Source organism: Hylobates moloch, unplaced genomic scaffold, assembly GCF_009828535.3.
Source record: "Hylobates moloch isolate HMO894 unplaced genomic scaffold, HMol_V3 SCAFFOLD_6, whole genome shotgun sequence".
Taxonomy (NCBI): Eukaryota; Metazoa; Chordata; class Mammalia; order Primates; family Hylobatidae; genus Hylobates; species Hylobates moloch.
Window position 1 is genome coordinate 145659009 of NW_026652281.1, and position 27601 is coordinate 145686609.

General features: G+C 42.0%; 1 protein-coding gene and 1 pseudogene across 4 annotated transcripts in view; both read right to left on the reverse strand.

Annotated features, from left to right (window-relative positions):
- Positions 1–18009: 18009 nt before the first annotated feature.
- On the reverse strand, positions 18010–26168 carry LOC116471828 (solute carrier family 2, facilitated glucose transporter member 3-like; annotated as a pseudogene).
- Positions 23831–27601, reverse strand: part of PANK3 (pantothenate kinase 3) — a 211112-nt gene continuing 207341 nt past the window's right edge. For all 4 annotated transcript variants that reach the window (XM_058440126.1, XM_032158590.2, XM_058440125.1 and 1 more), the window contains one exon: positions 23831–27133. In XM_058440126.1, the coding sequence (XP_058296109.1) occupies positions 27083–27133 (51 nt within the window). In that variant the 3' untranslated portion in view covers positions 23831–27082. The remainder of the gene's footprint in view (positions 27134–27601) is intronic.

Below are 27601 nucleotides of genomic sequence, written 5' to 3' on the forward strand. Positions count from 1 at the left end.
TTCCAAGGACCAGCCTGAATTCTGAGAAGTGAAAGTGGTAAGTATTGTCCAGTCGTTTTTAAATTGGTGGCTGAGCTTGGTGAGGTCTGTTTTTAAAAGACCCTTAGTCCATTCTACTTTTCGTGAAGACAGAGGACCGTAAGGGATATAAAGGTTTCACTGAATACTAAGAGCCTGAAAAACTGCTTGGCTGATTTGACTAATAAAGGCTGGTCTGTTATCAGACTGTATAGAGGTGGGAAGGCTAAACTGAGGAATTATGTCTGACAGAAGGGAAGAAATGACCACGGTGGCCTTCTCAGACCCTGTAGGAAAGGACTCTACCTATCCAGTGAAAGTGTCTACCTAGACTAAGAGGTATTTTAGTTATCTTACTTAGGGCATGTTGAGTAAAGCTAATTTGCCAGTCCTGGGTGGGGGCAAATCCTTGAGCTTGATGTGTAGGGAAGGGAGGGGGCCTGAATAATCCCTGAGGAGTAGTAGAATAGCAGATGGAACACTGAGAAGTTATTTCCTTGAGGATAGATTTCCACGATGGAAAGGAAATGAGAGGTTCTAAGAGGCGGGCTAGTGGCTTGTACTATAGCATAGCCTGCCTTTGCTGGTGTGTGGCGATTAGGCCTGGTGGAACTGCCATCAATAAATCAAGCGTGATCAGGGTGAGGAACAGGAAAAAAGGAAATATGGGGAAATGGGGTGAATGTCAGGTGGATCAGAGAGAGACAGTCATGGGGGTCAGGTGTGGTATCTGGAATAATGTGGGAGGCCGGATTGAAGTCTGGGCCAGGAACAATGGTAATTGTGGGACTTAACAAAGAGTGAGTACAGCTGAAGGATCCGGGGAGCAGAAAGTATATGCATCAGGTATGATGAAGAAAATAGATTTTGGAAGTTATGAGAAATGTAGAGAATAAGTTGAGCATAGTTTGTGATTTTGAGGGCCTCTAAAAGTATTAGGGCGGCAGCAGCCACTGCATGCAGACATGAGGGCTAGGCTAAAACAGTAAGGTCAAGTTGTTTGGACAGAAAGGCTACAGGGTGCGGTCCTGGCTCTTGTGTAAGAATTCTGACCACGCTAACCATGCCTAGGAAGGAAAGGAGTTGTTGTTTTGTAAGGGATTGAGGTTTGGGAGATTACAATCAGCAGGGAAAGCACGTGTGTTTTTATGAGAATTATGCCGAGATAGGTAACAGATGAGGATGAAATTTGGGCTTGACTGAAGTAATGGGGGCTGTCTGTGAAGCCTTGCGGCAGTACAGCCCAGGTAATTTGCTGAGCCTGATGGGTGTCAGGGTCAGTCCAAGTGAAAGCGAAGAGAGGCTGGGATGACGGGTGCAAAGGAATAGTAAAGAAAGCATGTTTGAGATCCAGAACAGAATAATGGATTATGGAGGGAGGTATTGAGGATAGGAGAGTATATGGGTTTGGCACCATGGGGTGGATAGGCAAAACAATTTGGTTGATAAAGCGCAGATCTTGAACTAACCTGTAAGCCTTGTCTAGTTTTAGGACAGGTGAAATGGGGAAATTGTAAGGGGAGTTTATAGGTTTTAGAAGCCCATGCTGTAGCAGGCGAGTGATAACAGGCTTTAACCCTTTCAAAGCATGCTGTGGGATGAGATATTGGCATTGAGTGGGGTAAGGGTGATTAGGTTTTAATGAGATGGTAAGGGGTGCATGATCGGTCGCCAAGGAGGGAGTAGAGGTATTTTATATTTGTGGGTTAAGGTGGGGGAATACAAGAGGAGGATGCAAGGGAGGCTTTGGATTGGGAAGAAGGGCAGCAATGAGATGCAGCTGTAATCCAGGAATAGACAGGGAAGCAGATAATTTAGTTAAAGTGTCTCGGCCTAATAAGGGAACTGGGCAGGTGGGGATACTAAAAAGGAGGGCTTAAAAGAGTATTGTCTAAGTTGGTACCAGAGTTGGGGAGTTTTAAGAGGTTTAGAAGCCTGGCCGTCAATACCCACAACAGTTATGGAGGCAAGGGAAACAGGCCCTTGAAAAGAAGGTAATGTGGAGTGAGTAGCTTCGGTATTGATTAAGAAGGGGACAGACTTATCCTCCACTGGGAGTTACCCAAAGCTCGGCGTCTGTGATGGTTTAGGGGGCTTCCGAGGTGATCGGGCAGCGTCAGTCTTCAGGCGCTAAGCCGAGAAGATCTGGGAAGGAGTCAGAGAGCCTTGGGCCAGAGTTCCAGGGGCTCTGGGAGTGGCTGCCAGGTGAGTTGAACAGTCCGATTTTCAGTGGGTTCCCACACAGATGGGACGCGGCTTAGGAGGAATCCCGGGCTGCGGGCATTCCTTGGCCCAGTGGCCAGATTTCCGGCACATGTAGCAAGCTCCTGGGGGAGGAGGTTCTGGAGGAATGGCTGGCTGCTGTGGTTCAGGCGTTTGGAAGTTCTTGTGTGCTGGAGATGTGGCTGGGGTTTGTCTCACAGTGGAGGCAAGGAATTGCAACTTTTTTCTATTATTGTACACCTTGAAGGTGAGGTTAATTAAGTCCTGTTGTGGGGTTTGAGGGCCAGATTCTAATTTTTGGAGTTTTATTTAATGTCGGGAGTAGATTGGGTAATAAAATGTATATTGAGAATAAGATGGCCTTTTGACCTTTTAGGGTCTAGGGCTGTAAAGCGTCTCAGGGTTGCTGCCAAACAAGCCATGAACTGGGCTGGATTTTTATGTTTGATGAAAAAGAGCCTAAACGCTATCTGATTTGGGATAAAGGAAAAGGAGCATTAACCTTGACTATGCCTTTAGCTCCAGCCACCTTTTTAAGAGTAAATTGCTGGGCAGGTGGGGGAGGGCTAGTCACGGAACGAAACTGTAAGCTGGACCAGGTGTGAGGAGGGGAGGTGATAAAAGGATTATAGGGTGGAGGAGCGGAGGCTGAGGAAGAATTGGGACCTAGCTCGGCCTGGCGAGGAGGGGAGATGTCAGATGGGTCTGTAGAAAAGGAAGATTAGAAAGACTCAGCGACGCTTGGGGTTGGGATTGAGGGGACAGGCGGGAGGGAAAGAAGGAAGATTTGGGACGAGTTGCACTGGGCACAGAGACTAGGAAGGGACTGATGTGTAAAAGAATGCCTGGACATCAGGCACCTCAGACTATTTGCCCATTTTATGACAAGAATTATTTAGATCTTGTAGGATGGAAAAATTGAAAGTGCCATTTTCCTGCTATTTGGAACTACTGTAGAGTTTGTACTGGGGTCAAGCAGCATTGCAGAAGAAAATAAGACACTTAGATTTTAGGTCAGGTGAGAGTTGAAGAGGTTTTAAGTTCTTAAGAACACAGGCTAAGGGAGAAGAAGGAGGAATGGAGGGTGGAAGGTTGCCTATAGTGAAGGAAGCAAACCCAGAGAAAAGAGAGTAGAGACACGGAGGGAAGGGGTTCGGGGGTTCTTACCCTCCAGAAAAGCGGGAAAGAGGTTGGGGCATGGAAATAAGGGATTGGGGGTTCTTGCCCCCTAGAAAAGCAGGACTTGCTGCTAAGGGTGAAGGAGAAGGGGTTGAGGGGTTCCTGCCCCTGCCCCAGAAAAGCAGAGAAGGGGTAGAGACACGGAGAAAAGGGGTTGGGGTAGATGCCCCTCCCCCAGAAAAGCGGGACTTGCCGCTAAGGGTGAAGGACCAAGGCAGGCGTCCCTGCGTGGTCTGACACCTCTGAAACATGGGTGAATAATCAGAGAGGCGTCCCTGCAATGATTAAACACCAAGAGAAGGCTGCCTTCCCAGTCCGTGACCGGCGCCGGAGTTTTGGGTCCACGGATACAACCTGTCTCCTTTGTCTCTACCAGAAAAAGAAAGGAACTGAAATTAAGAGAAGGGAGAGATTGAAGTGTGGCACCAAGATTGAAAGGAGAAAGAGGCTGAGGGATAGTGAGGGAGGTTGGAGAAGAGAGTAAAAAGAGGCCGCTTACCGGATTTGAGGTTGGTGAGATGTTTCTTGGGCTGGTCGGTCTGAGGACCTGAGGTCGTAGGTGGATCTTTCTCACGGAGCAAAGAGCAGGAGGACAGGGGATTGATCTCCCAAGGGAGGTCCCCCAGTCTGAGTCACGGCACCAAATTTCATTCCCGTCCGTGTGAAGAGACCACCAAATAGGCTTTGTGTGAACAACATGGCTGTTTATTTCACCTGGGTGCAGGCGGGCTGAGTCCCATAAAAGAGTCAGCAAAGGGTGGTGGATTATCATTAGCTCTTACAGGTTTTGGGATAGGCGGTGAAATTAAGAACAATGTTTTTTGGGCAGGGGTGGATCTCACAAAGTACATTCTCAAGAATTACAAAGAACCTTCTTAAGGGTGAGGGAGATTACCAAGTACATTGATCAGTTAGGGTGGGGCAGAAACAAATCACAATGGTGGAATGTCATCAGTTAAGGCTATTTTTACTACTTTTGTGGATCTTCAGTTACTTCTGGCCATCTGGATGTATATGTGCAAGTCACGGGGGATGCGATGGCTTGGCTTGGGCTCAGAGGCCTGACAGCTGAGAATTAAGTTTAAGGCTGGGCGAGGTGGCTCACAACTGTAATCCTACAACTTTGGGAGGCTGAAACGGGCAGATTGTCTGCGCTCAGGAGTTCGAGACCAGCTTGGTCAACACGATAAAACCCCATCTCTACTAAAATAGAAAAGAAATTAGCTGGGCATGTCGGTGTGCACCTGTAATCCCAGCTACTCGGGAGGCTGAGGCAGGAGAATTGCTTGAACCTAGGAGGCGGAGGTTGCAATGAGCCGAGAATGCACCACTGCACTCCAGCCTGGGTGACAGAGTGAGACTCTGTCTCTAAAAAAAAAAAAAAAAAAAAAAAGTTTAAAATGGGCCCAGTGCAGTGGCTCAGGCCTGTAATCCCAGTACTTAGGGAGGCTGAGGCAGGAGAATTGCTTGAACCCAGGAAAGTGGAGGTTGCAGTGAGCTGTGATCACACCACTGCACTCCAGTCTGGGCAACAGAGGGAGACACTGTCTCAAAATAAATAAATAAATAAATGTTTACATAAATGCCAGGGGTTGCCTTAGAGTCGGGGGCGGGGGTGGGGAACACACTTAGCAAGTCTTCTGAGGGGACTGCCCTGTGCTGGGAGCTGGGGGGAGCTTGCCACTGAGTTTCAGAGTCAGCGGCTCCATCCTGGGCCACAGGAGAGGACTCAACCCAAGCATCAGTGAGTGCCCAGCTGCAGTCACCTCTGCAGCAGAGGCAGCGAGGGTGGAGGCTGGTGCTCAAAGGCCCAGGCAAGAGGGGCCATGTGCCCACGGCGTCAGCAGGAGCTTCAGAGAACAGGCGGAACAGACCTCCCACCCACCAGCACCATGATGTCTGCCCGCTTCTCCCTCGCTCAGACGCCTCCTGAGGTGAAGGGAAGAAGAATGGGGCAGGAGAAGATCCGAGGGAATGAAGCTTTATCCAAAAGAGGCTGTTTTAAATGGGAAGAAACCATGTTCCATTAATTAGCACTTTCCTCTGCGAACCCTGCATTAAGCAAGATGTTCTGGCTCATCTGAGCTATGGTGAGCACTACATTTGGATACTGCTACTCTAATATTCATCAAGCACTTACCATGTCCCAGGCAGAAAGCTCAGTATTTCTTTGATCTTTAGAAGTACGACTTTTTTTTTTTTTTTTTTTGAGACGGGGGTTTCGCTCTGTCACCCAGGCTAGAGTACAGTGGCACAATCTCAGTTCACTGCAAACTCCACCTCCCAGGTTCAAGAGATTCTCCTGCCTCAGCCTCCCTAGTAGCTGGGATTATAGGCATGTGCCACCACACCTGGCTAATTTTGTATTTTTAGCACAGACGGGGTTTCTCCATGTTGGTCAGGCTGGTCTCGAACTCCCGACCTCAGGTGATCCACCTGCCTCGGCCTCCCAGGGTGTTGGAATTACAGGCATGAGCCACCATGCCTGGCCAGAGTGCAGTCTTTTAAAGTGCAGGAGGCCAGGCACGGTGGCTCATGCCTGTAATCCCAGCACTTTGGGAGACAGAGATGGGCAGATCGCCTGAGCTCAGGAGTTCATGACCACCCTGGGCAACATGGCAAAACCCCATCTCTACTAAAATACAAAAAATTAGCCGGGCATGGTGGTGCGTGCCTGTAGTCCCAGCTACTCGGGAGGCTGAGGCATGAGAATCCCTTGAGCCCGGGAGGTGGAGGTTGCAGTGAGCCGAGATTGTGCCACTGCACTCCAGCTTGGGCTACAGAGTGAGACTCTGTCTCAAAAGAAAAAAAAAGTGCTGGGCCCAGAACAGGGGCCCAGCACAGGGGCCCAGTTGCCAATGACTAAGAGTGTCCCCTTTGCCTGTCCACCCATCCAATCTCAGCATTCCTTTATGAAGATGCAAAGTCTACCCCTTCCCAGGAGTCCTTCCAGGCCCATCGACTCACAGGAAGCTCCTTCTGACGTTACAGCTCTTGGTTCGTATTCTGATGAAGACACTGCATGCGGGGTGCTTCCATGCACCTTCTTTCACTGAATCCGCACGCACAGCACCCCCAGGAGGCAAGTGTTATCATCCCTGTATCACTGATGAGGAAACTGAGGCTCAGAATTCTAGGTGATGTCAGTCAGTCAAGGTAGTGTAGCTGGAGGGTGGGAGAGCTGAGATTTCTGGAGCAGAATTGCATCTCTGGTCTAAGTCAGTGAAATTAAAATCAGATGCTCTAGGGAAAGGCCTGGCATTGGTATTTTTATAAGCTCCCCGCGTGATTCTAAGGTACAGCCAGGACTGAGGTCCACTATTTAAAATGCTGTATCATTTTTGTCATCGGCTGGGAAAGGCAGATTTAGGATGGTATTTTGAATAACTGGAAGACAACAGCTGAGCATTTCTGTGGTGCCTGCTGGTACTTGGGGCCTCTTTGACAACAGAAGATGCTCCCAGAGATTCCAACAGGTGCATGATTGAAGTCAGGGCCTGAAAACAAAGTTCTTGCTACTCCCTGTTCTTTGGTCACTTGACTGCACACTGCATGCTGAGGATGTTTGTTAGGGAGAGAGCTGAGCTGACAGGCGACAGAGGAGCCAATGAAGCCAGGAGCTCAAAGTGCAAGTGTTAAGTCTGCAGTCACTGTGATAGTATAAGCAAGAGACTGAAATAGAGAAAGCACTGATTGCCCGTTCCATTTTCCCCCGTGGAACGACGCACCCGGCAAGGGCCAAGTGGATCAGCGCAGTCAGGGCTCTCTCAGTATTGAAGGAGCCCCCAAGAAAAGACTGTGGCAATTTCTTGGGCCCTGAGGTGAGGAAGGTGAGGAGGAAGGGGTAGGAGCAGAGAAGTACTGAGTTAGTGGGCAACAGCGTCTTCAGGCTTTTGCCCTCTTGATGGCCTCTGCCCAAGGCCTCGGATAGTGGGACCCAGAAACGAAGATGCAGAGCATGAGCAAGGGAGGGGACTGAGTCCCTGACTGTAACTCCCTTCGGAGACTGCAGTGCACCAGGGTCCTCCTGAGGACTGCCAGGGAAAGCCTTTGGTCTGGCCTAAAAACATCACACATAGCTGCTGGCCATGAGCCGGAGTCCCTGGGGTTTACCTTCTACAGACTGTAAGTACAGGCTCCCAGTACTTAAGTTGGTTTTTTGGTCTCTTGAGCAAAAGCATTTTATGAACTTCTCTCTAAATCTGGCCTTTGCACTTTTCACTTATTTCTTTTTTTTTTTTTTTTTTGAGACGGAGTCTTTCTCTGTCCCCCAGGCTGTGGCGATCTCGGCTCACTGCAAGCTCTGCCTCCCGGGTTCACGCCATTCTCCTGCCTCAGCCTCTCCGAGTAGCTGGGATTACAGGCGCCCGCCAACACGCCCGGCTAATTTTTTGTATTTTTAGTAGAGACGGGGTTTCACCGTGTTAGCCAGGATGGTCTCGATCTTCTGACGTCGTGATCCGCCCGCCTCGGCCTCCCAAAGTGCTGGGATTACAGGCTTGAGCCACCGCGCCCGGCCTTCACTTATTTCTCATGTTTGCCTCTTCTATCCCCTGGTGACCACCAAGCTGCATGTCTACTGCTCGGGACCCACCTTGCATTAGATCCTTCCCACATTGCTGAAAACACAATGCAAGTATTCTAGCTGCTTGTCATAGCCATTGTGTTTGGCAGTTTTTGTTTTGTTTTGTTTTGTTTTTTAATCTGGGCCACACAGGAAGGCTTCCAGAAACACTGGACAAGAGCTGAGGAAGAACCTGAAGTAGTTTTGATGGAAAACACTGTCTGTCTTACCTCTTCATGTGATTTTAATCTTCTCCCACCCAAACCTCCTTCCTTCCCACTCATCTTTCCATCTCACTGCCTCTAGGAACCCCAAATCCAGCAGTTACTTAACCCATGAGGACTTCGATCCACCAATCCACCATCTTTTCACCATCCCTTCAATAAATTCCCATTGTCCTAATTTCCCTCCTCGCCTGGCTGAGATTTCATGGTCCATCTTTTTTTTTTTTTTTTTTTTTTTTTGAGACGGAGTCTCGCTCTGTCGCCCAGGCTGGAGTGCAGTGGCGCAATCTCGGCTCACTGCAAGCTCCGCCTCCCAGATTCACGCCATTCTCCTGCCTCAGCCTCTCGGAGTAGCTGGGACTACAGGCGCCCGCCACCACGCCCGGCTAATTTTTTTTTTTTTTGTATTTTTAGTAGAGACGGGGTTTCACCGTGGTCTCAATCTCCTGACCTCGTGATCTGCCCGCCTCGGCCTCCCAAAGTGCTGGGATTACAAGCGTGAGCCACTGCGCCTGGCCTCGTGGTCCATCATTATAATCACTTCCTTACGTAACACCTTATCCCTCTTTCCCTTCATTTTTGCTTGCTAACTGGCCAGTCCTTTCCTGAACCTACCTCTTTCTTGGAGTAAATCATCAAATGGAAACTAAGCTGCCAATACCAGCTACTAACAGTGTTTGCCAGCTTCTCTTAATGCCACAGGTTCATTGGTTCATGACCTACCTTCCAAGGTATCATGTCATCAGGTTCACCTCTTCCTAAATGAACAGCATCCTTCTAGCCTCTGAAAACACCTTCTTTGCCACCTGCTGCCAGCCTCTAATCCAGTGCCACATAGTTTAGGTTTTTGTTCTTCAGTGGCATTCCATCTCTGGTGTCAACTTCTGTATCAGTTGGGATAGGCCAGGTTATGCTAGGGTAACCAACCCCTAAATCTGTGGTGTAAAAAAACAGTTTGTTTTCTTCCGTATACTCCAGACCCTCATTAGTGTGGTGAGGGAGTAAGGAGAAAGGAGCTTTGCTAATTTTTGTCACTTAGTGGCTGCTCTGTCAGCCTGGATCCCTATCTCGAAGGTTGCTGGCTTCTATTAGCGGGAAAAGAGGGCTCTGGAGGTTCTCAAGTAGGTGACTAAGTGCTCCAGCCAAAAAGTAGCATGGAGCACTTCCAAACACAACTCTCACTCACTAGTTGGCCAGAGCTAATCCTATGAACCCACCCTCTCAACTGCAAGGGAGCCAGCAAGCACAATCCTACTGTGTAGCTAAAAAGTGGTTTATTGAAATCTGTGCTGAACATGAATGACCACCATCAGAAGATACTATTATTAGCCTCATTTTGCATGTGGTAAGGCACAGGTTAAGAAATTCATCTGAGACTTTATGCCTAGTAATTATATCAGAGTAGGATTTGAACTCATGCTCCAGAATATTTTTGTTTTGTTTTGTTTTTTTGAGATAGGGTCTTGCTCTGTCACCCAGGCTGGAGTGCAGTGGTGTCATCTCGGCTCAGTGCATCCTCCACCCTGGATCAAGTGATTCTTGTGCCTAAGCCTCCTGAGTAGCTGGGATTACAGACATGCACCACCATGCCCAGCTGATTTTTGTATTTTTAGTAGAGATAGGGTTTTGCCATGTTGGCCAGGCTGGTCTCAAACTCCTGACCTCAAGTGATCCGTCTGGCTTGGCCTCCCAAAGTGCTGGGTATTACAGGCGTGAGCCACCGTGCCCAGCCCAGAATATTTGTTTTTAACCACTACTCTACACGGCCTCTCAGCAAATATGTAGACTTAAAATTTATCTTTTTGTTATTGTCATGTAACTTAATTGTCATGTACTCAGAGGATGTGGTCTGATTTTCTGAAATTCATGGAGTCTTTATGGCCTGCATGTAATTAATTTTGGTAAATGTTCTGTGTGTGCCTGAGAAAAAGGTATCTTCTCATTGCCGGATGCAGAATTCAATATATGTCCATTAGAGCAATCTAAACTGGGGTGTTCAAATCTACTTTTTGTTGATTTTTTTTTGTTTGCTTGACCTATCAATAATTGAGAGGTGTTGTAATCTCCCACTGTGACAGCATTTTCCTGTCATAAAGTTTTATCCATTTTAGCTTTATTTTCTGGTTATCTTATTAACTGCCTATGTATCTTAAAAATTATGTCCTCTTGGCTAATTGAGCTTTTTATAATTACATAATGACTCTATTCCTAATGATGGATTTGTTTTCACATTTATTTATTTTGAGACAGGGTCTCACTTTGTCACCCAGGCTGAATGCAGTGACGCAATCATGGTTCACTGCAGCCTTGATCTCCCAGGCTGAAGCCATCCTTCCACCGCAGCCTCCTGAGTAGCTGGGACCACAGGCATGTGCCACAACTCTCGGCTAATTTTTGTATTTTTTGTAGAGATGGGGTTTCGCCACGCTGCCTAGGCTGGTCTTGAACTCCTGGGCTCAAGTGATCTTCCCACCTTGGCCTCCCAAAGTGCTGGGATTACAGGCGTGAGCCACTGCACCCAGCCTATTCTTGTCATAATATAGCTACATAAGCTTTCCTTTGGTTACTGTTTGCCTAATTGATCTTTTTTTTGAACTCTCTGATTTCAACCTGTTCAGTTAATATCTATTATAAAAAGCATAGATGGTAGTTTTTTTTAAGAGATAGGATCTTGCTGTCACTCAGGCTGGAGTGCAGTGGCACAATCATACCTCACTGTAACCTTGAACTCCTGGGTTCAAGCGATGTTCCTGCCTCAGCCTCCCAAGTAGCTAGGACTACAGGCATGTGCCACCATAACCAGCTAATTTTTTTTTTTTTTTTTTTTTTTTTTTTTTTGAGACAAGGTCTTGCTATGTCGCCTGTGTAGGTCTTGAATTCCCGGCCTCAAGTGATCCTCTTGCTTTGACCTCCCAAAGCACTGGGATTATAGGCATGAACCACTGTGCCTGGCCTAGAAGTTGTTTTCCTTTTAAACTCAAATCTCACACTCTTCTCTAATTGGCAAGTTTGGCCCATTAATATTTTCATCTTTCTGATTTTTTCTACATTTAAATTGTCCTGCTTTTTCTGTATCGATTGCTCTTTCTTATTATAACCAAATTTACTATTATTATTATTTCTGAGACAGGGTCTCGCTCTGTTGCCCAGGCTGGAATACAGTGGTGCAGTCTGGGCTCACTGCAACCTACGCCTCCTGGGTTCAAATGATCCTCCCACCTCAGCCTCCCTAGTAGCTGGGACCACAGGCAGGCATCACCAGCTAATTTTTAAATTTTTTGAGGCCGGGCGCGGTGGCTCACGCTTGTAATCCCAGCACTTTGGGAGGCCGAGGCGGGCGGATCACGAGGTCAGGAGATCGAGACCACGGTGAAACCCTGTCTCTACTAAAAATACAAAAAATTAGCCGGGCGTGGTGGCGGGCGCCTGTAGTCCCAGCTACTCGGAGAGGCTGAGGCAGGAGAATGGCGTGAACTCGGGAGGCGGAGCTTGCAGTGAGCCGAGATTGCGCCACTGCACTCCAGCCTGGGTGACAGAGCGAGACTCCGTCTCAAAAAAAAAAAAAAAAGAAAAAATAAATAAATAAATAAATTTTTTGTAGACAAGGTCTCACTATATTGCCCTGGGTGGTCTTGAAATCCTAGGCTCAAGCAATCTTCCTGCCTTGGTCTCCCAAAAAGCTGGAATTAACAGGTGTAAGCCACTGTGCCCAGCTCCAAATTATTTATTGGGATAACATTCTGGTGCCATATGCCATTTGTCCAACACAGAGAGGGTATTAAAAAAAAAAAATACTGGGATGGAGGTGAGGACACCTAGGGTTGAGTTTTGGTTCTCTTAATAACTTGCTGTGTGATCTAGGACAATCTAGTTGACTTCTCTGGACTTTTTTTCCTCCCTATAAACAAATCTTGAGTTTGATTCAGCAGTCTGTGAGATTCCTGCTAACTCTTGGATTCTCTGTTCCCAAGCTTGGCTGGTCACTGGCTCTTGATATGCGAAAAATCCTAGGGCACCTCTAATTTGAAGTTTGCTCTTAGACTAAGAGTCTCTTTAAGATTCAGGATAGCTGGGTGTGGTGGGGCATGCCTGTAGTCCCAGCTAGTTGGAAGACTGAGGTGAGAGGATCGCTTGAGCTCAGGAGTTGGGAGGCCAGCCTGGACAATATAGTGAGACTCTGTCTCTTAAAAAAAAAAAAAAGATTCAGGGCTGGACGTGGTGGCTCACGCCTGTAATCCCAACACTTTGGGAGGACAAGGTGGGCAGATCACTTGAGCCCAGGAGTTTGAGACCAGCCTGAGTCACATAGGGAAACCCTATTTCTGCAAAAAGTAGATTTAAAAAACTAGCTGCGTATGGTGGTGCGTAACTGTAGTCCCAGATACTCAGGAGGCTGAGGTGGAAGGATAGCTTGAGCCTGGGAGTTTGAGGCTGCAGTGAATCATACCGTGCCACTGCACTCTAGCCTGGGCGACAGAGTGAGACCCTTTTTCAAAAAAAAAAAAAAAAGATTGAGGATGGCCATTTTTTCTTCACGATATTGAGAAGAGTTTAGACTAAAGTAGCATTATGGGGCTCGGCATGGTGGCTCACGCCTGTAATCCCAGCACTTTGGGAGGCCAAGGCAGGCAGATCACTTGAGGTCAGGAGTTTGAGACCAGCTTAGCCAACATGGCAAAACCGTGTCTTTATTAAAAATACACAAATTAGCCAGGCATGGTGATGCACATCTGTAATCCCAGCTACTTGGGAGGCTGAGGCAGGAGAATCGCTTGAACCAGGGAGGCGGAGGTAGCAGTGAGCTGAGATTGCACCACAGCACTCCATCCTGGGCGACAGAGAGAGACTTTGTCTCTAAATAAATAAATAAATAAATAAATAAATACATAAAACAGCTTATAGGAAATGAACCCAAGAAAAAACAGAATATCAATAATTTAGTTTTACTTGCTTGCCCAGAATGGGTCAAATCATAAATTTCATAATCAGGGTCAGAAGAGAATTGAATTTGTTGACACAAGTATAAATGTTTATTTTGTATCTTTTTAGAAGAGCTTTATTGAGGTATAATCAATGTACATCACACATATTTAAAAGACAATTGGGCTGGGTGCCGTGGCTCATGCCTATAATCCCAACACTTTAGGAGGCTAAGGTGGGCAGATCACCTTAGGTCGGGAGTTCGAGACAGCCTGACCAACATGGTAAAATCCCGTATCTACTAAAAACACAAAAATTAGCCAGGCGTGGTGGCAGGCACCTGTAATCCCAGCTACTTGGGAGGCTGAGGCACAAGAATTGCTTGAACCTGGGAGGTGGAGATTGCAGTGAGCTGAGATAGCACCACTGCACTCCAGCCTGGGCCACAGAGAAAAAAAAAAAAGACTATTTGATGAGTTCTGCTATATATACCCGCCCATGTGAAAGTATCACAGTGTAATGAATATATTCACCACACCCACAAGTTTCCTCCCTGTCTTCCTCCAGCTCCTGGACCCACACAACCAAAAAGAAGGGATACTTTCAACAAATGATACTGAAACAACTGTAAATCCATATGCAAAACAAAACAAAACCCTGAACCCTTACCTCATACCATACACGAAGATTGATTATAGGCTGAGATAAAAATTAAAACTACAAATTGCCTAGAATAAAACAGGAGAAAATATCCATGATCTTGATTAGGTGAAGATTTCTTAGGACACAAAAAGTATAAGCATAAGAAGCTGGACTTCAACAAGATGAAGCTCTGTTCCTCAAAATAGTATTAATAAACAGATAAGCCATAAATTTGGAGAAACTATTCAAATATATATCCAACAAAGGACTTCTAACTAGAATATATGAAGAACTCCTACAAGTCACAAGACAACCCAATGAAAAACGGGCAAAAGATTTTGTCTTTATAAAAGAAGATACATATGAAAGGCCAATAAGGATCTGAAAAGATGCTCAATGTCATCAGTAATCAAGGAGACACAAAACCACAGACCATATGACACACATGTAAGAATGGCCACAATTTAAAAGACGGACAATACCAATTGTTGACATGGATTCAGAGCAAGTGGAACTCTCAGACACTGCTGGAGGGAATGTAAAATGGAACCTCTTGGAAACTGTTTTCCAGTTTCTTACAGAGTTACCATACAATCCAGCAATTTCACTATTTATCCCAGGTAAAAACATAGGTCCACCCAAAGATTTGCATGTAAATGTACAAACGAATGGATAAACAAATTGTAGTATATTCATCCAATGGACTATTAATGAGCAGTAAAAAGGAATGAAGTACTGATAACAATATGGATTAACCTCAAAACCATTATGCTGAGAGGAAGCAGACAGACACAAGAGTACACACCACAGCAAATCTATAGGGACAGAAATTAGACAGTAGCTTTATGAAGTCTAGGGCTGGGAAAGAGAGATTGGGAGTACCTATTGTATTGGTCCATTTACATAAAAACTCTAGAAAAGACAAATTTTATCTAGTCTACATAAGACTTTTTATGTAGTCTACATATCTACATAAAAACTCTAGAAAGGACAAATTTTATCTAGAGCGAATCAGTGGCTGCTTACGGATGGGGATGGGAGGGGACTAAGATGGAGGCCAACGGAACTTTCTGGAATGATGCAAATACCTTGGAGTGGTGTTTACATGGGTGTACACATTTATCAAACTTATTTAAATGTACAGTTAGAATATTATTGTATAAGCCATACCTCAATAAAATTGATTATAAATAGGTCCAAACCCAAAACTAAACCAAAATCAGCAAGATTAATTACAAATTCACTGAAATCATTTTTGAAGTAATAAACTTTGCAGATTTGTCCCGAAAACCCGCAAAGGTGCTTTAGGAAATCTGAAAACACAAGGTGTCAGAATATTTTATTCAAACTGTCAAAATGAGACAATTAAAAAAGCTGCTATATAATGTACAATTGTCTCTCTATCCATGGAAGATTGGTTCCAGGAACTTCTGCAGATACTAAAATTCGTAAATGCTCAAGTCCATTATATAAAGTGGTGTAGTATTTGTATATAACCTACACATCCTCCTACATGCTTTTTTTTCCCCTTCTGAGTCTGCTTGCTAGGTAACTCCCATATACTTTAAATTATCCTTATTTTTAATACCGAATACACTGCAAATAGCTGTTACACTGTATTTTTTATTTGCATTATTTTTTAAACTTTTATTTTAGGTTCCAGGGTACATGAGCAGGTTATACAGATTAACTCATGACACAGGAGTTTATTGTACAGATTATTTCATCACCCAAGTACTAGGCCTAGTACCCAATAGATATTTTTCTGATCCTATCCCTCCTCCCAGCTTCCAACCTCAAGTAGGCCCCAGTTTCTGTCGTTCCCCTTTGTGTCCATGTATTCTTATCAAGCTTCCATATATTATTTTTATTGTGGTATTATTTTTTGTTTCAAATGTTTTCAATTCACAGTTGGCTGAATCCATAGATGTGGAACTCACAGATAGGGAGGGCCAAGTTACTTTTTTCAAGTTCAGCTGCTTGAATTCTTTTTTTTTTTTTTTTTTTTGAGCCGGAGTCTTACTCGGTCACCCAGGCTGGAGTGCAGTCGCATGGATCTAGGCTCAGTGTAAGCTCCGCCTCCTGGGTTCACGCCATTCTTCTGCCTCAGCCTCCCAAGTAGCTGGGACTACAGGTGCCGGCCACCACGCCTGGCTAATTTTTTTGTATTTTCAGTAGAGACAGGGTTTCACCGTGTTAGCCAGGATGGTTTTGATCTCCTGACTTCATGATCCACCTGCCTGGGTCTCCCAGAGTGTTGGGATTACACGCATCAGCCACTGTGACCGGCCAGGTGCTTGAATTCTTTTGGTGGTATCATTTAATGTTTTGTGTTTGTTTTCAAAGAAATCTGGGTTGGCTGGACTCCAAACTCTTGCTAGAAGAAAATGAGCAAAATGGGCTTAAATCAAAAAGAATATGCCTTCATAGTTTTGGTAATTTTTGCTACTGTTTCCAGAAACTGTAAAGGTTATGTTTAAAGCCCTGGCTGGGGATAAGCACTTACTTACCTAAACATGTGGTCAACTGCACTTTTGGGGTATTGTTAACCTCTGGGTAACATTAAAAACTATCAGAAAGTACCAATTTTCTATGAAAAGGATGTAAATTCCGGAAGCTAGTCAGGTTTTCCAGGTTTACTTTAGGGAAAAAGTCAAATCTTAAACTCCTCTCCACCTACCAAAACCAGATGCACAGGAATATCTTAAAATAGGAACTTATAGTATTACCATAGAAAATGATCAATAGATTTTTAGATGCAGAAATATTAAAGTTTGTTCAATACACAATACACTCATTAAGGACTATATCATAGAAAGCAGACATCCTGCTTTCAAAATTCATTTTTTTTGAGACAGAGTCTCACTCTGTCACCCAGGTTGGAGAGCAGTGGCACGATCTTGGCTCACTGCAACCTCCACCTCCTGGGTTCAAGTGATTCTCATGCCTCAGCCTCCCCAGTAGCTGGAACTATAGATGTGAGCCACCACACCCAGCTAACTTTTGTAATTTTAGTAAAGATGGGGTTTTGCCTCATTGGCCAGGCTGGTCTTGAATTCCTGGCCTCAAGTGATCCACCTGCCTTGGTTTCCCAAAGTGCTGGGATTGTAGGTGTGACCTACTGCTCCTGGCCACTTTCAAAATTTATATAGCACTGTGTATTGACTCCAGTACAGACTTTTCCCTCCTTGGAAAGTTTATTTAAATGAAAGACTTAAGTGTGTAGCCTTGAATGTTTGCTCTTCAGGAGCGTATTTCTAAGTGCTTGCAACAGCAGTACTTTCTACATTTGAATAGCTAAACTACACCTCAAATCTCTTCCATACTGCATCATGTTCTCCTTTAGTCCAGATCTTACATTTTTTTCATCCTAGTTCTTGCTGATTTTTAAATAAAGGACAGGTACTTCACATGTCACATGGTAGTCATGTTCATGTTTTCAACCATTCCTATACGCTCCAAGTAAAGACAATAATATGATTTGAAAACTATGCCTGGAGCCATGACAATCATACAATTTGAAAACACAGCCGTCAAGTTTCCAACTTACTGCCTCACATATTAAGATGTTTTTTTAAACAAACTTAACAGGCGATGGATACCCCATTCTCCATGATGTGCTTATTTCACATGCATGCCTGTATCAAAACATCTCACATACTCCATAAAGCCTGTAATCCCAGCACTTTGGGATGCCAAGGTGGGTGGATCACTTGAGCCCAGGAGTTTTGAGAACAGCCTGGGCAACATGGCGAAACCCCATTTACACACACACACACACACACACAACCACACAACCACACAAACAAAACGAAACGAACACCTAACCAACAAACAAAACCATAGCCAGGCATGCTGGTGCATGCCTGTAGTCTCAGCTAGTTGGGAGGCTGAGGCTGCAGTGAGCTATGACTGCACCACTACATACCAGCTCAGTCTACAAAGAGACTATAAAAAAAAACCAAAAAAAAACCCCCAAAACCAAAAAGGCCAACAACAATCATTTCTGATGCAGGATAACATGGTCTCAAGGGGGCAAGTTTTCACATCTTAATAAATGCAAGTCCTAAATTTCATCAATGCCTTCTCTGTGCCAGGTACTGGGGATCTAGAGGTGAACAAGACTTTACAAAGTTCTTGCTCTCACGGAACTAACCACAACCTTGCACTTAATCAAAATGAAAATGTAGGAATATGTAAGGTAAATAATAAAAAGGTACACATAGTAAACAACTTAGATAATTTATTTAGAAAGTAGAAAAAAGTATGATTCTAACATCTATTTAGAATATGAACAAAATTAGAAACGGTTAAACTACAGAAAAAAAGGCAGAGAAACTGAAGTTGGCTTAATGGTTATCCAATACAAACAAGCAAAACCCAAGTTACCTTCATGCAAATAAGCATTAAGTAAAGGAATACGGGAATGTTTACAGAATGCGCCATGGCAAACATTTTTCAAATTTACATAAGATACTGTACATAAATGAAAAAATAAATTAGGTAATTTACAAGAAATGTTTTACAGATTACAATAGGCTATAACTTAGTTTGTTATGAATAAAATTTATGGCACATCATACATTTTTACATCACAGATTCAGTGTTAAAGAATTCAGACATGATAAAGCTTAGACTTGACAAGAATGATGTAATAGAACGAGGCAACTTAAACTGAAATGGCATGTGTAAGTAAAATTAATCCCCAAATTAAAGGATTCCTTAGATTGGGACATAATAACATCTTCTGAGTATGATTTGGTCAATAACTGGTCATTAAGATAAACGCCATTCGATTTTAGTTAAAAAATCAGTTTTTAGCTGTAGTTTAAATAAAAAGTAAAAGCACACAGTGTATAAAAAATAATAAAAACCATCTTAATATCACTTACATCCTAATACTATTAATTATATTCGGGGCAAGCAGACTAGGATACTGGTGTTACTTCTATAAAGTTACCTTCTATTTCTAAATGCTGTAAACTAAACTAAAACAGGCTCCCCAGAAAAAAGTGGCAAATTCCAAGATGGCTTAATACCTGTGACAACTATTGACTGAGCCAGGTACGACATCGATGAAATTCAGACAAACAATGTAAACTTGAGATAATCCCAAATCACTTTACATTATTTATGTATACTTTACAAATAATGCAAACATGGAAATGTTTTCTTGGAAAGCTATTGGAACTGTAAGCACTGCAATGTATGAAAGAAACATGTTTAGAAATAAAAAATTTAATAATATCCTACAATTGAATTAGTTGCATATTTATACCATTCAAAATCTTGATTTTAACCTCATTCACTCCTTTGAAAAATACATTCCTCTTTTGTTCTTTTAAATGCAAAATTAGTGGCAGTTGCAGCAAAAACACCGAAATTCTATAAGAAAAAAAACTGATTTACCCCAAACATACCATTCAGCACAAACTGTGGTACCTGAAATCCCAGTATCAGCTCATAGTACATTCATTCATTCATTCATTCATTTTTGGGACAGAGTATTACTCTATTGCCCAGGCTGGAATACAGTGGCATGATCTGCCCTCTGCCTCCCGGTTCAAGCGATTCTCCTTCCTCCGTCTCCCGAGTAGCTGGGACTATAGGTGTGTGCCAACAAGCCTGGCTATTTTTTGTATTTTTAGTAGAGACATGGTTCTTCCCACATCTATCCCCACTCACAATGATCAGAAATAAGAAACAGCTTTCTAAAAAGGGCCACTAAAAAATCCCAAATATATGTAACACAAACAGTCTGACTTAACAACGGTTTGACTTATGGTTTTTCAACTTTAAAATGGGGCAAAAGCAATACACATTCAGTTAAAAACTGTACTTCAAATTTCGTATTCTGATATTATCCTGGGCTAACGATATGTGGTACAATACTCTTATTTGAGATATTAAACACTTCATTATAAAATAGGTTTTGTATTAGATGATTTTGCCCAGGGAAAGGCCAACGTTAAGTGTTCTGAACACATTTAAGATAGGCTAGGCTAAGCTAGGATGTTCAGTAGGTTAGGCATATTAAATGTATTTTCAACTCACGGTATTTTCACTTTACAATGGGTCTACTGGAACATAACCCTATCATAAGTCAAGGAACATCTGTATTCCAACATTTATGAATAATTTTTTTTGTACAATGAAAAAGTCATAATGCCCATATAATTCTGAAGTTAACACAGTAAAAATTCCAGATAACCTTTACAGATTTAAAAGTACAAACATTTTAATATACATATAAAACCTTTCATATTACTTTAAGGTATATCTACCTGGCCATTACAGGCAATGACATATTAAGACAGAATACCATTCTACTGGTTTGGTGAGAATCTAATATCTAGTACCTACAAAATATACCAATAAAAATTATGTAATAACTTAAAATTATATAAGCACTAAATATTAACTCCAAAACATGACATCAAATACCTGAAAAAAAAAATTACTTTAGTTATCCCAAACACAGCCATGAATGAAGCAACTTTCTCAGGACCCTGAAAACTGACTCACTTCCCATCATAACAAACCAACTCCCTCATTTTACAAACGAAAATAATGTTCAAAGAGGCAAGACCAGTGACCAACACTACTTCTAATACAATACCAAACATGACCTCACATTCACTGAATATACAGGACTAATGCAAATAGTAGTGACTGCTTTAAGAAAACATTTGAACTTTTTGGAAGTGGAAATTAATTATTCAAAATTTAGATATGTCAGAAAAGCTGGGATGATTCATTTTCACACCACCATTGTTGTGAATGGGCTATCCAAATACTCTTCACAGAAGGAAAGAATTACTCACTTTTTAAGGTCTTTAGTGATTATTACTAGGCTCAGTAGAAACCAGAAGACAATTATTCTCTTAAATGTTGAAAAGACGCAGTAATATAGATAAAACACACTATTTTCTGAGATGATAATCATCAGATATGATGATAGAAACAAACATAAACTTTATCATGGATACCTCATGGCAGATCATTTTAAGTGAGGTCAGAGAGTATTATCACAAAAAGATAATACATTTCTAATGTTTTGTTTACACCCACCATAAAACAGTCAAATTCAAAATAATGTACACTCGTTTTCATTATCCTCTATCGTTGTCACATGGCTTTAAACAGTGAAAGAATTTCTAAACTACATTCTCAAATGCAATAGACTACAATGCATAAAGTGCTCAACAGACAAAGATGCAATAAAATATGACAAAATTTTGCTTATAATATACAGAGTGGTTATGAAGAACACATGGAAATTACCATCCAGTTAAGCTTTCCATCCAAGAAAACAACCTTAAAAATCAAGGCAAGATGTAATGGACTACTCTTTGAAGGCAAGAATACTGCTGGAATAAGAGGAAAACCTTTTCACTTTGTGCTGCATCATTCTGCTTATAGAAACAGTCTTTAATGGACTGGTATTTACATTATAGCAATCACATGTACACTCAAAGGTAAAAGAAAAAAAAACCTCAGAAATTTTTATAGAGTCTAATATTTGGCAAATAATCTAAACCACTTTAAGAGCTTTCAATTACCATGTATATTACTGGCAATAGTACTGACTTTACCCAAACTAAGAGACCACCTAATTTCCAAATTTATTTAAAGTAGCTGAGCAAGGAACTGCCATGTCAAACTACATGGCAAGTTTACTAATAGTCTTTGGAAAAGATGAGTGTAGAACTTAAAAGGCACTAGTTCTACAAGTCTCTAATTAAAAGGCAATCTTCTCGCGGGGTCAGGGTGGTGGTGATGGGAAATTCTATATCTTGTGTTCTTTGCCTAGCCTCACAGCAAACTAACAGCGCTCCTTGCATTTGAAAAAGTTACCAGATTTTTTAAGAATGAAAATTAAGCCCAAAAGTTACAAAGATTTTTCTGTGTACAGAGGTCTACAATGCATTAAAGTTTCTTTTTAATCCTTAGAAATTGGCTGCTCAAAGTCCAATTTTAGAAATGCAGTTAATGGAATCATGAGATCTGCTTCAGTGAAGTACGTATGTATTTTGGATTGTTGGAACTGTGCCCAGTTGACTCACACTATCTCAAATGTGGTCTACTGGAAAGATTCAGGTCCCCTAAGAGAACTTGGCATAGTACCATGGTCAGATGGTAACAGCAATACATAAGCATGCCATGACCCTAAAGCAACAACACACTTAAACTAGATAATTGTTCAGGAAGAGCAATCCAACCAGAAAGTTGGAGGTCCAGTTGGAGCAACCAGCCACTGCTATTGCAAACTGAAGAGTGTGGCCACAGTATTCCAGGGAATGGGGCCTGGTCCAACTTCAGAGAAGGCCACAAAGACCAAGATATCCCCACTATAGACAAAGCACATCCCACCATACTCATCCTTTAATAACAAAGAAACAATCATGAGGACAGAACAAAACACAATGCCTCAAGACCTATCATATGTAAAGTCTTCCTGCCCTTTCAATCAGAAACAGAGAGACTACAGTCAAGAAGATAATATTAACCACTCCTGCACTAATCTATAGATTGGCTTCTCAACACCTGCATCCTTGAAGATTCTCATTGAGTAACAGAAGACAACATTGATTCCAGAGAGCTACTGAGAGAGCTGGAGCATGATGGAAATGACAGTGGGTTGTTGGTAGCTGGGTACTCTAAAGAGCGCCAGTGCAGTGACTTGCTTTTCTTGTATCATCCTAGCACTCTTATCTCCTAGATGTCCTGGGACACATCCTGAGTCCCCTACAATTGCTGAAGGATCTCATTAGTACTCTTCCTGTCTGTTAATGAACAAAAACTTATGACTTTCAGGGCAAAATGGAAGGGCTACACTTTATAGGACAGCTGGAAGGATGGTAAAGCCCAGTATCACTGGGCATAGCTCTTCAGACCCCAAGATGAACTCCAGACCAAAGATCTGGATCTCTAGAATACCAACAATGATGCCCAGCTGGTTGAGAGCACTAAAGGTACCCCAAAGGGGAGTAGGCGAGATCTCTCCAATGTACATGGGCACAAAACTTGTGCAGAGTCCGCATTACAAGCCAGTAATCTAGTGGCCCAGGATCAGCATTTCAACCTAACTCAGCTTTTTTGCAGAATCCTGTAAGGCAACCAGTGATAGCCAACAAATTGATGATAAGCACTGAATTGCAACTGCCAAAGTGGTTGATGAAGAGTGCAACAGAAAGGAGCCAATCATACCACCACTGGGGAAGATAGCCACAGACAAGGGCCAGGGGGACATGAGCAACACCTCAGAGGGAGAGTCTTCTAACCTCGCTTTCGAAGTGTAATTGAGAAAGTCCTATATGATTGTCTCAGGAGCACTGATGACTCCAATGTTGTAGCCAAACTGAAAAGAAGAGGTGGGGTGACCTGGGTCCCCATGGCCCTTATCTAATTCTTTTCAAATATTCAAGGAAGAGCTAGGAGTGGGATTCCAGAGACACTTCTTCTGGCCAACAAAACCTTCAAAGTGTCCTTGGCAGCAAGTTTTCAGGTCCTCAGTAATGCTATAAAACTCACTCATCATTACAGCATCTCTGTGTTCTTGCTTTACCACATTTATCTCAGGCCCAAACATAGTTATTTCTTTGTATTACACCTGAACCATCAAAGCTACGTATTTTATTCTATTATGAACAACAGCAACAAAACCACGTTTATCCCACATAAATGTTACAGGAATCTAATAGATGAGCTATTTTGAAACTTTGTGGGAGTCTGAGGCAATACTGCAAATTACTACAAGGATCAATATTTAGTAAACAAAAGCATAATAGTTCCAAAATCTGTAAAGCCGTTTACCTGGGAATTTATTCTCTCTTTTGTATTTTTGATAGTGATTACAAAGCTTTTCAGATTTTTATGTTGGCAAGTTAACACTGGAGGTCCAATAGTTTAGTGAAGTTGTTTTGAGTCTCTTGCTAATGGTTTAGGAAGTAGAAATGCTTGGGGATAAAATTGACTTCTATACATTACCAGTAAGTTTAGATGTACTTTAAAGAGCTTGAAAAATTGTTTACATTACACAAGGTACGTATCACTATGGGTTTTTTTTTTTTTTTTACAGACCACAGTTTTACTTAATAGAGAGTTTTCAGTAGACTATCAAGAGATCCATGTAGTTTTCAAATTTTATACTCAAGTTCTTATATTCGATTACAGGCATGAGCCACTGCACCCAGCCTCAAGTGTTTAAAATTCAGTTTTCTTTACCTAAAGACATGAATGTATGAATTATAAGAGTGGTTATTTAGGAGGAAAAGCATGTAAAGGTAAGTTTTTAGAATTTAGACTGTTTGAAACTCTGAATTCATGTCAGTCAGTAGCCATTTTAAAACCCTACAATGACTTCATGTTCGTTGCTTTAACATTTCCGTTGTAGTGACTAAATATCTGATCCAAAATTCCATTAGTTCAATTTATTTTAAAAGTTTCTGATTTGTATATCTGTACAGATAAGAATCTTAATTGAATGATAGTAACTACAAGTTTTATACCTGTGGCAAATACTGTATTAGCATCTATAGATTTAGGGCAGTCTTTAAGAAAAAATGGAATGGTCAGAGTCTAAGTTATTTCATCACTGTACTTTGGTTAATGTGGAACTATGATTCATATATTTTATCCTTTCAAACTGAAATTACCTGCTAGAGTGAGCAACCATCTCACCACTGTGGCTCTTAGCTTTTCCCATATGTAATCTAGAATTACTGGAATAATAAGAACACAACATCATAATGAAGGCTGCCAAAGATTATAACTTTTTATTAAGATCTCAAGTAACTCCCTGTAAGCTCACTGTGGTAAATAGATTTGGTTCTAATACCACAATGCCTCAAAGCTCTATGTTCTTAACACTGCTGTCTTAATAGAAATAAAATGTGAACCATGTGTGATTTTATCTTTTCTAGTAAGCACATTTAAAAATAATTGGAAACAGATGATTTTTTTTGTTTTTTTTGAGACAGAGTCTCACTCTGTCGCCTAGGCTGGAGTGCAGTGGCACAATCTCAGCTCACTGCAGCCTCCTCCTCCTCCTGGGTTCAAGCGATTCTCCTGCCTCAGCCTCCCGAGTAGCTGGGACTACAGGTGTGCACCACCACGCCTGGCTAATTTTTGTATTTTTAGTAGACAGGGTTTTGCCACGCTGGCCAGGCTAGTCTCGAACTCCTGACCTCAGGTGACCCGCCCACCTTGGCCTCTCAAAGTGCTGGGATTACAGGCATGAGCCACCACACCTGGCCAAGATTCATTTTAATTGTATATTTTTCTTTAACCCAGTATTTCCAATGTTAACATTTCAACATGTAATCAATACAAAAAATTAGGAGATATTTAACCTTTTATCGTCCTTAGTCTTCAAAACCAGTGTATATTTTACACTTAGAGCACATCTCAATTTGGACTAACCACATTTCAAATGCTCAACAGCTACATATGGGTAGTGGCTACTGCACTGGACAGTGAGGTTCTAGAACTATCTCTTACAAATGAACACTATCACTGTCATTGAAAACTTTCTTATTTAAGCTAGTTTATTTTATGCAAACAAACTGTATTTATTATTATTCCTGAAAGATCTCATATTGGCATCCTGCCATTTCATTGTAGTGCCTATCATTTTTCCATTGACACTGATAAAGTTGCCCAAGACACATCTTCCTACATAGAGGAAATAAGAGGAACAAACCCTTTTGGATAGAATCTATTAAAATTCATTCCACTGTCCCTATGTACATTAATAACATTGCCTCTGCTGAGTGGAATTTGCATTCAGAACTTCAAAATTCAGACTCATTATTTCCCTTTCCAAGTTAAACAGTTGGGGAAAGAACTTCCTAAATCTTAAGGTTGAGGGCAGAGGGCTCAACCCCACTCCAGATTCAGGCAAGGGGAATAGGAAAGAAAGTGTGAAATCAGAGCATGGTGGCCTTTTGGGGTCCCTTGATGGGAGCTGTTGGGAAGTGGAAGGTATTCTTTTAAGGGGTAAGAAGCAAATGGAAGACTTGCTCCAACTCTAGAGTCTTCAGAGAGTTATAGGAGGTGGAGAGATTTACTCCTGCCATGGATCATGGGCACTTCTACAATCAACTCCTGGTTTTGCAGTATTTTTATAAATGGAGATTGGACCTTGGTGACACTCACCCTCTCTTCCCCTTTTCCTATGTTTCTCAATCTTCCTTTCCCTCCTAGGTTCTTACGCATTTCAAACCCTTGCCAATAACAGTATTTGAGTTATCAGTTCTCACCACTCCCTCTGGCTGTTGAGCCTTTGGATAAAAATCCACATGGCTATGGAGTGGGTTTTGTTGGAAAAAGTGACCTTCCTCTAACTGCACCTCTATTTCTGGCTCCTCAAACAGCAAAAGGTAATAATAAGGCATGGTAGAGGTTTTCCCATTTTTCAGTGACTAGATTGTGAATATTTCCATATGAATTTTCTATTATTAATGTTATTGTGGTTGTTTTAAAAGTTTTGAATGTATATATGACCAAAACAAACAAAAAGAGCACAGTGAACTCAAATCATATTCCATTACAATAGTCCCAGGACTTCATTAGACAGACTCCCAGTAATTAAGCCTCCAATCTTAAAATGTTAAACATTTCAACATGTATTGACTAATTCCTGTAAAATACAGAAAGTACAACATCACCAAACATGCATTTCCCAGGATTCATTTTAGAATTCTCATGAAAATTTAATAATAGTATTTCAGTTAATTATGGCATTTGAGAAAAAGACACTAATAGGGAAAGATCACATACATGCTTTGGGTGATACGTTAAAAAAAAACGTACAATAATTAATAGTATTGCCTTAACATTTCTAAAATCACATAAAAATGATTATCTTTGATTGCCATTTCAGTAATTTTGAATACAGAGTATGTTATTTTCTGCTCACTAGTAATCCAAACACATAAAACAGACTTGTAACAAATATTCAGTCGATTATTTTCATAAGCTAAACATTTCCGAGACTTTAAGATTTGTGTTTGAGCATACAGTACTGCAATGCTGGCTACATAAAATTTAAAAATCTTTTTAAGAGGAAGCTCAATAATCAGAGGCTGTATTGCATTTAAGGATTTAACACTGGCTATATACAAAAAGGAAAGCATTCCAATGAGAAATACTTCACGTTACCAAGTTCTCTCCTTTAATATGGCAACATTCAGCAGCTTATGCTACTCTTTTATCCTTTGGTTCCCAGTGACAAACAATGCAGTAATAATGCCTCTGGTTTTAGTTCCTCTTGGATGACATTTATTAGCAGAGAGAGAGACCTGATGCTTTAGCTGAAATTTGGCAGCCCAAGAAGTGCACCAACTGCTCCAAAGTATCCCTGTATAATTTAAAAATAACTGTTATGTAGTACAGCTTTTAAGTTAGCATATAATATTAACCACTTGAGAACACACAACTATGCACAATATATTTGTTTAATAATATTTGGAAACCTACCAATTTCTGCGTTGTTAGCTATTATAAAAAATTTTCTGAATCTGTATTCTTGATTATCTACACACCTTTGAAATACGTATTTTTATTTATTATTATTTTTAGAGACACGGTCTCACTATTTTGACCAGGCTGGCCTTGAATTCCTGGGCTCACGTGGTCCTCCCATCTCAGCCTCTTGAGTAGCTGGGCCTATAAGCTCACACTGAAATATGTATTCTAAAAGTGTGGCCTTTAGACACTAAAGCTTCCAGGACTGTAATAGCAATTCTGCACCCTCTCCCCTTTACTTAATAAACAAACTAACTTCCTGTGGCTGTGCCTGACACTCTCACTGCATGCCATGTGGAAT